The sequence below is a fragment of the Photinus pyralis genome, unplaced genomic scaffold (genome assembly GCF_008802855.1).
Source record: "Photinus pyralis isolate 1611_PpyrPB1 unplaced genomic scaffold, Ppyr1.3 Ppyr1.4_LG5, whole genome shotgun sequence".
Classification (NCBI taxonomy): domain Eukaryota; kingdom Metazoa; phylum Arthropoda; class Insecta; order Coleoptera; family Lampyridae; genus Photinus; species Photinus pyralis.
Window position 1 is genome coordinate 2,099,174 of NW_022170596.1, and position 12,715 is coordinate 2,111,888.

A 12,715-nucleotide genomic window follows, 5' to 3' on the forward strand; every position below is an offset into this window, starting at 1 on the left:
AGCATAATTTCTGAAAACTTTTAGTTTCGCGTATCTACGATACTTTAGCAAATCTTCAAATATAATATGCACCTACTCATCCAGGCCATTCCAGGCATATTTACATTGTAACTACACATTTATCTAATTTAGATTTGTTGTAATTAAGCATTTTATGATTGGGATAAACGAGATATCCCGCTTAGCCTCCTACATAATAAAATTGTGTCCAGCTAAAGTGAGTCGGAACCATTGAATAAAAAATTAGTGTTTTTATTCAATGGTTATAGTGTCTTTATTCAATGGTCGGAACGGAACTTAAGCGTCTGTGGTTAAAATTTCAAAGAAATATCTCCATAAATATGAGTTTACATTGCGCAGTCTGCGCAAAATATGGAAAATATGAAAACTGATCGAAAGGGGCAAATATAGACCATAACAGCGAAAACCCGAAGTCTCTAGGTGGCCCAGGGGCCGAGATCTCGATAGAACGGACGGACGGAAACAGAGCACATAAGCTTTACCTCAACTTCGTTGTGTTATGATAAAAAATTTAATTTAAAACAAGATGTGAATATTCGGAATTTTAATTTTGAGTAAGATAACCAGATAAAAACATTAACACCCACACAAGGTTGCGCTTAAGAATGACACCGATATCCCATACAATAGCCCTTTATTCTACAAATAACTGTGCTTTGCCATTTCGCGCGTCTTCTTACCCCGCCTGGTAGTTTGTACTATTCTCATAAAAACATAGCCGCTGGAGGACGCAGTCGACTTATGTGGCGGGACGAATTATGAGAGTCTAAAATTTATACAGCGCTGTCTATCTAGTGTAGTATCTTTGCGTAGAGTAAGTGTGCGTTTACAATGAACGTATACGTATCAAATACATAAAACGTAAAAATTTCGCAAAGTTGAACTGTATAGAAACATACGAAGGTGTCTATGTCTTACGGTTTCAGAGATCCTAATGCTTAAAATGAAAAAAAAACTCACCCTGTATAGGCGCTAATTTCAAAGGATGAATAGCCCAGGTGTCTAGGTATAATTCAATTGCATAAGAATCACCTCCAATTTAATTAAGATATGAGAACGTTATTAATTCGCTCTGTAGAATTCTTTAATAGGGCGTTGGTTGGTTTTTCTAATAATTTTTAAAGCACATTCGCTGGGAAGCTATTGCAGAGATATTGTATGCATCAATTTTTGGTAATTCCTTGCCATATTTTTGTATTTTATCTGGCTATTCGACGAGAATCTTCTGTGCAATATTGGTACAATCAAGACCCAAGGGATTCGGTGGCCGCGCTAAGCTTTAACCTTGAAGAGAAAAACGCTAATACTAGTATGTAGGTTATTCAATAATAAAATCAAGACGATGAGATTATTTTATTTCACAGCATGCATTCACTCTTTAAAATATAATGATAGGTCAGTCATTTACAAAATGAATAATTTACAATGTTTATACTTAGACAGGTAGGAAACCTACTATGTACCTACCTATACTTATAATAGCATATAACAACATTTAAGAATATGGATGGAATTGTATAAATAAGTAACATTATACGAGAGGAATAAAAAAAATCGGTTAAAATCAATTTCACATACACGTGAAGTAAAAGGAATTACTAGAATAAAATCACAGCTGAATATAAATTGCAATAATAAAATTGAACCATTAAATGCTATATTAGTAGCAATATTTATACAGAAAGATGTACGTAATAAATATTAATAAATAGGAATTTTCTTAGTTATTGTCTTTCTGCACATATGACAAGTTTTTAATGTATCTGCGCATTTCGAGCATGTTCCGTGCCCACAAAGGAACACTACATTTCGTTTTCGTTCCATACAAATACTACATGCATGACTTTCTTCAATTTCGGCAATCTTACATTCTAAGTAACGCATTCTTTCTGCACTTGGCTGTCTACTTTTTGCCGGTATGATTCTTCCATCTTTAGTCACCCTTCTTTGTACAGCTATCCCGCACTGCAAGCACTTTTTCATTCGTGAGGCACAATCTTCGCAAGCCGGTTTGTGATTACAGGGTTCTAACTTCACGTTCTCCTCCGATAAGTCCGAGCAAACTAAACATTCGACAGGTTTACTAGTAACTATTTCATTTTGGTAATGGTTTTTGTGATTTGGCGAATTTTCCTGGGAGGTGCTGCCAATTTCTAGAGGACTTTTATCAGTCTTTTGTTCTCTTCTGCTCTTACGCGTACTTTTCACATCTTCATTAACTACATTACGATAGGGACTTCCTTTAGGAACATTTTCAGTTAAATTATAGCTATCAGGTACATTTAATGGCTCATTCAACGTTAAATATTCCACGTTTATATTTTCGGGCGTACTCTGCTGCACTTGGTTGCTATCTACATTTGGCTTGTAACTTTTAAGTAACTCCTGCAAGCTGGAATCTTGCAATAAATTTAGCGCCGATTGACTTTTCGCGTTTAATAAATCCATGTCTATTCCCATTTGAATGAGGTAACATGCAATCGCTATTGCCACTCTATTTTCGGAGATATGAGAAATATTTTGATGTATTGTAAAAATAGTCGGACTGTCGTCTTGTCGAACGTCTGTATTGATGTGCGCTCGTTTAATTAAAACAAGATGTAAAGCTGTATCACCGTCTTCGTCCTTGGCGTTAATGTTGGCTTTTAATTTTATTAGTAATTCTATTACGCTACAGTGACCTGAAATAAATAGGAATTAGTATTGATTCATAATAAAATCAACATTTTTCTGTTCATTATTGTATTATTAGTACCATGAGGGAAGACAACTTGTGCTATGGCGCTTGGATATTCCTGGTGAAAAGGTAGGTACTGTGTACTAATACTGCATTCATTATAAGAAGGTAGTACATAGCGCTGTGTTTGAAGTAGAAATATCCAGCAAACGATTTCATGCTTGGATCTTTGACATTAACAGGTGATGACAGCTGTTTAGTTGGCAAAAGAAATACCGGTTGATAAAATTCTTCATTCATTATATTTTTCAGCGTAATACCATTGAGTAAGTGTTATTCAATGGTAATATTGAGTCCTGTTATAACCAATCACTTTGAAGGTTAAAGCTTCCCTATGCTTTTTACCATTACCTTCTTAAAATAAAAAACTACAGTACTAGTACCTACAACATTTTGAACTGTTTGTAAAATTACCCACTGTTTATTATTACAGAGATTTTGAAACAATAATTAATATACATATTCGCAATAAAATATGGAGTGCAAACGCAAGTTTGACACGCCATTGCAATACAGTACGCCTCTGGTGAACAAAAATATTTTAGAAACATGGCGTTTGCTCTAAGACTTTTTTTCATATTTTTTTATGCTGTGTACACAACGTCATGTAGACGTTCTTTTGTACTAAACACCAAAAATAATGACGGTACATCCTGTATACGAGGTTTTAGCGCACGTGTTCTTGTCGCTGCTATAAGAGATAACAGAGTTGCAGATGTTACTGTGTGTGCGTTAGTTTCAGCATTAAGGTAGCCGGCACTAAGCGGAACTGCATTGCAACGGAGCGACGCAATGCAACGCTACGAAATATTTATAGAGGTGTCGCATACGAACTGCTATGGCGCAGCACTGCAACATTTTTGTTCAACAGTCATAAGGTGTCATTGAGGAAGATCGATGAAATTGTCGAGGACGTAATAATAGTGTCTTTGGTATGTGAGGAAGAAGAAAAGTTAGATGAAGCAACATGAAAGCATTCTCTCCAAATATTATTTTTTTGTGCTGTTCATGTAATTTTGGAGGTCATATAATGTTGCGTCCCCGAAATAGAATTCGTTTCTTTAGTTATTCCTTCAAAGAAATTATCCTTAGCACACCCTGTATATAACTTCGACGATCGCTGAATATATTCCCACGTGTGCGGCGTACCATCGCCTTCGTCGTAGTTACTCATCGCTTACTTTGTTTTGAACAACCAACAAGCTACATGATCGCAACCGAAAAGGGCAACCATCGCCAGACACCACCGTTTATTTAATGAACCGACTTCGACACAACAAGTAAGTCACGAGGTACGCCACTGTGCGACAGAATTGGTGAAAAAGTCAACTTTGTAGTTCAATGCGGTGTCGCGTAGCGTAGTGCGGATATGTCATGCAAATTCGATTAAGTAACATTTGTCTGCGTCGCTCCGTTGCAGTGCAGTTTTACCCTTAAGACGCGTTCTTTCTAAGCGGGCGTTATCAAGTCTAATATTATAATTGGCGCCTTTATTTGAAAGTCCTGAGGAAGGAGATTATTTTGCTGTGGAAGATGTGTTTTGTTACCTAGTGGATTGCTATTCGAATAGTCCGCCCGATTTGATCAGTTGACGTATGTAGTTTGTTATTATTATTATGCAGAAGGAAGTTAATAAAAATTGTGTGACAAGTTGAAACCGGTTTCTCCATTTTATGGAAGCAGTCTGAAAATGCACTGTGAGGCCTTCTGCTACGGTGCTTTTGTTATTAAAAGTTTTGTACCGTCTGAACAGCCACGGGTAATTCGTCATTTTATTTATCAAGTTAAGCTGCTTGTCAACAAGTTTTGTGTGTAAAAGAAAATTATTGAATTTGTGTAGTTAATTCTTTGACATTTTCGGCAGTTGATCGAGGCTACTGAGTCTCCCAAATTATTAATTGAAGGCAATATTGGTTTTTTTTTGTAGCAGATGCCGGAAGTGTACAAGGTGAAATTATAAAAACTTTGTGGTTCAATTGCGCAATCATTGACATTTCGGATTTACCGACGCACATTTCAGTCGTGAAACAATCTCTACATGATCTTCGTTTTCCATTCACGTACACGCGCTTGGCACACCATTTGAACAATACCTCTACTTACATTTTATCTGCTTTGCATTTCATTGTAATGTTTTTGTGCGAGCTTGCACTTTTGTATTATATTATGTACTCAAATAAACCTAAATTTCGCCGACAGATACACAAATAATAGTGCGTTTCCGTAACCTCTTCCCTATGCATTTGTATATGCGCGCCGTAGTTTGTAACGTGATTGACGTCATACGGCGTGGGGAAAGGGGACACGATGCGCGTTGCGATACCGTTTTTATTATACAAGGTGGCGCGCGGGAACGATCGATTATGAATCGATTAGTATTATTGTAATTGGAACCATGACAACACTTTGTTGACGTGGTTGTGTGTAGAAAAGTTCGCCATTTCATTTGCGCTGGAAAATTGGACTGGTCAAGAACGTGCATTCGCTGTGAAGGCATTTTACAAAAATAACGACAGTTATGAGCAAGCAAGACGCGATGTCGAGTGGCCCGCCAGGTCCCCAGATCTTTCAACGTGTGATTTTTTTTGTGGGGATTCCTGAAAGATCGAGTGTTTAGAACTCGCACACATAACACCAATGAACTCAAGGACAGGATTCGTGAAGAGATTTCATTGATTTCTGTCGAGTTGTTGCAAAGAGTTATGGCAAATTTGCGTTCGCGAATGGAGGAATGCGTGCGCTTAGAAGGAGCTCATCTAAGAGACACAATTTTCAAAAAGTGACATGTTTATTGAAGTGACATCAAATGGCATGATTTCATCTTCATAATAGCACAGATCTACACATACACAGATTGCTAACCTTATGCATTTTTTGGGAAACAAATTTAGGTATACTTAAAAGCGCCCTCTATTGCGGAGCAGTAGAAACATGTACCGTTTAAAACTGTAATATGACGCTTATGGATTTATGCATTAGATGTCGCTGCAAAAAATGTAAAGCGGTCAAATGTGCATATAATCCAGTTTAATTGTATTTTTACCAGGAAAGTTGTGGGGTAGTTTTGATTTCTTTGATTCTATATGTTTTTTGGGGTGCCGAATCCGAATCCGAGGTTTGCTAACAAAATTTCATGACGCAACATTGAAAAAAATACAAAAAAGTTGAAAAGGATATTTTTTTAGCAGTTTTGTGCTTACAACTGGAAAACTATCAACTTTTCGAAAATAACCTCCCTATCTTATATCTTATCGACGTGGTAAAGAGTGTAACGTTAATGATGGCAGAGATATACATAGTTTGTAAGTATGCCTTTCCGGTTAGCAATCTGTCAAGACCTTTAAAGCCGCAAATAGTTTCCGCCAACTTCAAAAAACCTTCACGATTCTTTAAGAACCTGCCCTATGTTCGTGTGTATCTGTGACCACAGGGACCCGCTTTTAATAACTCCCTTACGACGAATGAGTAGCTCCAGTGTTAAATTAAACAATTATGGCTCAACGTACCTCCTATCATATCATACCACTGTAATAATACGAATATTAAGGAATTCGAATTGTGCAAACTTTAATGTTGTTTCAGCGACATCTAACGCATAAATCCATAAGCGTCATATTACAGTTTTAAACGATACATGTTTATACTACTCCGCAATAGAGGGCGCTTTTAAGTATACCTAAATTTGTTTCCCAAAAAGGTTAGCAATCTGTGTATGTGTAGATCTGTGATAATAGTTACGAAGATATGTACATAAAATTAATTTCCCTTTGATTATTTCTTTATTCATAATCGATCGTTCCCGCGCGCCACCCAGTACCATGTAAATAAGTTTCAAAATTAAGGGTCAATAAAATGTGTTGAGAGAATTAGAAAATTATGCATACTTCTCAAGACATTCAAAACAATACGAAATATCGAGATTTCGTTATTTTTTTTAGGTTACTTCAAAAGAAATAAAAGACTTCATATTGGAACTTTTATAGTTCTAAAAGATGACGTTCGCAAAATTACTATACAACAATGGCGGTTTGAGGAAGATACTTTTCAATGGATGTCAGCCACTCCACCAAACGTGCCCATAATAAAGCTACTAGTGTGGTGAAAACTGTACAGAGCATATGGAACCAATTTATCAGAGAACAGTAGATAGAGTCAAATTTTCAATAACCAAAGGAATACCTGTTTCAGCCGACTTACTTCTCACCTGTGTACGTCCATCGAAATTTACACCCCCTAAGGTTAGAGCTGAGTCCAGCGTTCTAAAAAACCGCTCGAGCGACGAGCGCTTTAATTTTCTCAAAAATTCTCGCGAGCGTCGAGTTGTTTTGTGCAAAGTGAAACCGCGTTCAGAGCACTCCTAAAAGTGCGCGAGCGGTTTTTATCACTAGCGTTCGGGAAAAGTGCATGTGAGCGAACAAAACGCTCAAGAGCGGAAAAAACCGCACGGGAGTGGAAAAACGCTCGCGAGCGGAGATTAACCCTTCACCGCTTGAGGGCGGTTAAAAGCGCTCACGAGCGAAAAAAAAACGCTCAGGAGTGGAAAAAGCGCTCGGGAGCGGAAAAAACCGTTCGCGAACGGAAAAAGGACTCGCGAACGGAAAAAGGACTCGCGAGCCTAAAAACCGCTCGTGGGTAGAAAAAAGCGCTCAAGCGCCGAGCACTTTAAGTAAACGCCCGAGTATCGAGCACGAAGCGGCCGCTCCGAAAAGTGCTCGCAAGCGCTATTCCGAGCAGAACGCTCGCGAGCAGTAACCAGCTCTACCTAGGGTACATCTTTGCTTAACATGTAAATCGTGTATTTTTATTATAATACATACAGCGTCAGTCAGATTGGAGTATAAACATCATGTTAAATACGTACCTTGACTAACAGACAACAACAATGCAGATTGATTTCTATTGTTCCTTAAATCAATATCAGCTTGACCAATCCTAATTAATGTATCTACAACATCGCGATGCCCATTTAGAGCTGCTAGGTGCAAGGCAGAAAAGCCATCGTCTTTCTTTGTGTCGACCAACTGCCGTGCCTGCGCTAACAGTTTACGGGTTGCAAAATTCTTCCCTTTCAGCGCTGCATGATGTAGGACATTAAATCCCCGTTTATTTTTAAGAGTAAAATCGGTGCCTATAATGAAAAACAGTTTAAATATCGGTAGAAAATCATCAGTACATACTGGCAGCGGTACAAAGAAGTTCTATAACTTGATAACTGTCCTTGCCAATCGCATCGTGCAATGCTGTATCACCGTACAGATCACGACCATTGGGATCGGCGCCCGCCGCTAATAGAATTTGAACACATCTAGCTGGTTGTTTGTGAGCTGCTATGTGCAGCGCAGTGCAACCACTACGATTTGATGTATTTAAATCTGCTCGGTTCTGAATCAATAATTCAAGAACCTAAAAAGCACAATTACATCTTTATTAAAACGAAAGTGAATGCGCGTACTTCAGATTGATTTCCAAATGCAGCATAATGCAAGCATGTGTCTCCATCTGAATCGCTAGCATTTACAGCTGCACCATTTCGCAACAGTAGCTTGACAACCTGCACATGCCCTTGATGAGCAGCAACTTGTAATGACGTTTTTCCTCCGCTCCGCATATCTACCATCCCTCTAGGTACATCTTCCAATAACCTTTGAACGGTCTCTAGCTGTCCTTGGGCAGCCGCCCTTACTAACTGGTCTGCAGTACTATTGGTTTGATTATTGGCGGGGTTCGTAGGTTGCCATTGCACTAATAACATGAGCAATTAAAATAGGGTGGTGAACAGGTAAACGACGTACTTGACGGTTCCTGTCTCTGATTTTGGTTTGCGTGCATTGTGTTGGCTAATTCCGCTGCGCTCCCTGGAACGAGACGTACGCATTGTGGATTTAAAGTCCAGGCGTGTCCGTCAAGTTGTACGCGTAAATCACCATCAGAGTAAACTTTTAAGACTTTCCCTAATTTTCCCAAAGCCTAAAGAGCAAGTATTAAAGTGTGGAAAAACCAGTGGAAAATGCATACATTTTTCATTATATCAATCCACTCCCCATGACCCTTTTGCAATTCTTTAACTCGATCCAAATCACTTATGACACTAATAATGTCACCCACAGCAAAGCTATTCACCTTACACAGCGTAACAGGATTAAACGTCCATCTGTTGTTGCAACCCTCATACTGTACCCTGATATCCCCTTTGTCAGTCACTCGGTGTACAGTGCCTATTTTGCCAATGTACTGCGAATTTCTTTAATAAAACATAAAGATCGACTAATCCCACGCTTACCTCTGCCATACGAGGATTCCAACCCCCATGACCATGTTGCATGGCTTTCAGCTCTTCAACATCAACAATAACCTGCACTTTGTCCCCAACACTGAAAGGGGGTGGACCAGTTCGAACCGGCCGAACAATGCTCTGTTCCATAACATGACCTACACACCAGACATAAGGGAAACCAATGAAAATCGACACAATCTTACCCAAAACTGGTACATGTTCGGGATAGTAATAACCTCCGCTTGCTGATTCAATAAACTTTATGTCACAATTCCCCTTATGTCCTAATCTATAAACATTAGTCGAGCCCGAAATCCACGTAACGTTCGCCACGGATCTACTACTTTCATTGTCCCATCCACGAATGTCCAGGACTCGTCCTAACTTACCTGAAGCAGGCGCTCGAAGTGAAAATAAAAAATGAACCAATACTACCTTCGCCTCCATCCTGGTTTCCCCATTCCCAATTAAAACCTCTGACTACCTTGGCGCCGACAAAAATTCCCTTAAGTTCTTGTTTTTTTGCGTTCTTGCGCACGGGCAAATCCACTCTGAAAAAAAATGTGCACATGATTTCTCCATAATTATTAGTGCCATCAAAAAAGTAATATAGGCATCATATACTCGTTTTGAGTCAAACTTAACATTGTAAAATCAAAATTTGGAAAAATTCAAAAAATAAAGTGCCAATAAGCAAATTGTCAATTTCAGAATGGCCCTACATTTTCTTAGTTAAAAGAGATACAGAAAAATGTTGATTACAAAAGTTTCTTTATAATGATTGTTGAATAATCTCCCGTTTTGAAATAAGTAGACGGGACCAGATGAAAAATGTATGGATCAAAGTCCATTTTTTAAAATGGAACACCCAGTTTATTTTAATCTAAAAGGTTAGCATATTAAATTCTTTTTTCAAAAATATATTCAGAAATGATTCAAGTGATTCAATAGTATATTAAGATACAAGTGTATAATCAAGTCTTTAAAGCACGCGCAACGAGTTTAAGGGCACGACGCAAAGCGGAGTGCCTTTAACGTTGCAAGTGCTTTAAAGACAAATTATACACGTGTATCTTATAGTATTTTTTATTATACCTGCAGTATAATTTAAAAATAGGAAATACAATGAAGTCATATTGACGTTATACTCAATACATGTTTAATTAAGTGGGCTGGGTGTTCGAAGTTTCACGATTGCCATGGAAATGTCACTTGACGTTTGCTTATAATTATCATCATCTTTGTAAATAAAACGATTTCCGTTGAAAAAGATAATACATCGTCCATTAAATCGCTTGTAAAATCTAAACAAACGTTGGTAGGTGTAAAATCCAAATCCAGTAAAGCCTATTATAAAGAATATGAAAAGTTGTTTTCATGGACGAATAGGAAGTTACTTATGAATACAGTCTTAAATGCATTCATAATGCTGGCATATATGAAGGAAATGTCAAAGGTATTTAAATCTTCTATATTTTGGTGCATTCATTCAATACTTTAAAGCAATGCTGCGATTAAAAAGTGGAACAGATTAGGAAGCATACCCTAAATTACGCGCGTTTGTGAAAGCTTCAACGAAAGGATAGGTACAAAAGTCAAAGAAATGTTCTGCATTTACAGAAAGCGAGGATTTTTTATTTCATCCATTTATTTCAAAAGTCATACTTGAAGTATTGTTACTTAGCAACTTTAAAGCACGTGTGTTTTAAAGGCCCTTTTTCGCACGCATTTGAGTGTTTAAAACGGAGATTGTGATTCAGGTATAATAAAAAATATTTTTTAATTTTCTAAATTTTTAAAAAAATGTTTTTTGAATCGTTTTGAAACAATAGTTATGTTTTGAATGTTTTTAGTGTGATATTCTTGAAAAGATAATTTAATATCCAATAATTTTAGATTAAAATATCCATTTTAAAAAATGAGATTTGATCCATACATTTTTTATCTGATCTTATCCCGTATAAGTACGGTCTAGCAAAGGACTAACGTGTGTCTTGGGTAACAAATCACATCTTTTAAAGAGCATGCGCTGTATACTATTCCTATTAAAAATTACTCAAAATATGTGCACTTCCAACATTTAACTTGCTATACCAAGTTATTTTTTTCAATAATATGTTTCGATACGTTTAATTCGTGAGCAGTCTCTTTGTACATGTAAAATTGAAATATTTTATCTGAATAAAAAATTACCCTGTAGAAGTAGCCGAATCAAATCTCTTGAACGAGTGAGTCACATCATGTTTATCGCCATGGTAACACATATAGCAAAGATCATAATCATAACACACAGAGCACTTGTAACGCATACCGGCTATCCCTTGGCTATCGCAACCATCACAAACTATATTTGGATGTTTAACACCTAAAGCAAAACATGTGGTTGTCATTTATAACCAGAATGAGAATTATACAGTACCAATCTGCGCATTGTCAATTGCTCTTAAATCAAACTTTCCTAGATACCCAACTCGATAATTAGTTCTTGTACCATTGTCCCACTGAACAACAACTGTCTTATCCGGCGATCCAACAGCGCCAGCTTTACCAATTTCGCAGACAGTACCGACATGCCCTTCGCCACCGTCTACAAGTAACTTTAATCGATTGACAATACTTAAATATGACTTTTTACCTTGATTACCCCACGACCAATCTGGACCACGTACTATTCTTACGCCTGGTGCCAACATTTTCTTCTTACACTTTTAGTGATTATATTATTCCCATTCGAAGTAAATGATAAGACTAATTTATCAAGATAGTGTAGTTACATACATAAAAAATCCATCTACATCCATTTACTGTAATGTACTAATTGCTATAATTGATTGTGGGCAATTCCTATGTAAATTACAATTTGTTTATGAAAATCAGCTGGAAATTTCGCTGATGCACTTTATTTGCAAGATTAATCGATTTTCTGTACTGAAGAGGGCGATACGGACCAAACAATCGACGAGCACAGTGGCGTAACAAAGTTCAGTGCGGCGGCCCCATCAGGGTCTCGATTTTCGACTGCATAGGAAAATATTTCGACCGGAACTGGAACAGCATTTCCAATGAATAAAGAGCATTTCTCATAGTAGCGGCGTTGGTATCGCAAAGCGACGTAAGTCGTATTAAAATGCACGTAGGAGACAGCTTGCCCTCTTAGTTTTCATTTCTCTCTCACTTGCAGTATCCGTGTTTGTCACGCGCAGTCCATTTATGATATATGTTGATGCATTCCACCAATGAGAACTATACATCTAGAGCAGAGTTGCTTTTGTTGGCAATACACACTACAGTCTACACGGACACACAAACACGTTTGAATTAAACCCTTTAATAATAAATTGTTGAAGATTGTCTGCCTAGATAAAATGGAAGGTAGGTAAGTAAAAAAATGGTAATTATTGTATAATTACTACGGACCTCTTAAATCAATAAGTCATGCCAAAAACATTCCAAGAGAAGGAATAGTGGATTAAGCAGTGTGTAAGAGGTATTTCTCCAATTACTCCAATCCATTGGTCTCTACTATTCAGCCTCCTACAAATTTTGTATCTACGAACAACAGCGGTTTCTTCCATTTTAAGTATTTATTGCATTTTATGAAAATTTTGGAATACTAGAATAAAGTATAATAATATAGATAACTTTTGATTTCATTCACATAGAATTTGGTTTTCCCGTGGAAC

At 37.4% G+C, this 12,715-nt stretch overlaps 1 protein-coding gene across 2 annotated transcripts; it reads right to left on the minus strand.

The window, feature by feature from the left end:
• Positions 1 to 1,367: 1,367 nt before the first annotated feature.
• LOC116171131 (E3 ubiquitin-protein ligase MIB2) lies at positions 1,368 to 12,329 on the minus strand. 2 transcript variants are annotated; one of them, XM_031487820.1, is made up of 13 exons: positions 11,890 to 12,329; positions 11,668 to 11,836; positions 11,452 to 11,619; positions 11,226 to 11,397; positions 9,468 to 9,583; positions 9,236 to 9,421; positions 9,039 to 9,187; positions 8,774 to 8,989; positions 8,551 to 8,725; positions 8,211 to 8,500; positions 7,936 to 8,161; positions 7,620 to 7,886; positions 1,368 to 2,702 (listed from the first exon to the last, which is right to left on the minus strand). In XM_031487820.1, exons 2-13 carry the CDS (start codon positions 11,723 to 11,725, stop codon positions 1,723 to 1,725), a joined length of 3,003 nt encoding a protein of 1,000 aa, XP_031343680.1. In that variant the 5' UTR covers positions 11,726 to 11,836; positions 11,890 to 12,329; the 3' UTR covers positions 1,368 to 1,722. The 2 variants fall into 2 exon arrangements, with proteins under 2 accessions (XP_031343680.1, XP_031343679.1); XM_031487819.1 differs by having other exon boundaries at positions 11,668 to 12,329.
• Positions 12,330 to 12,715: the final 386 nt, after the last annotated feature.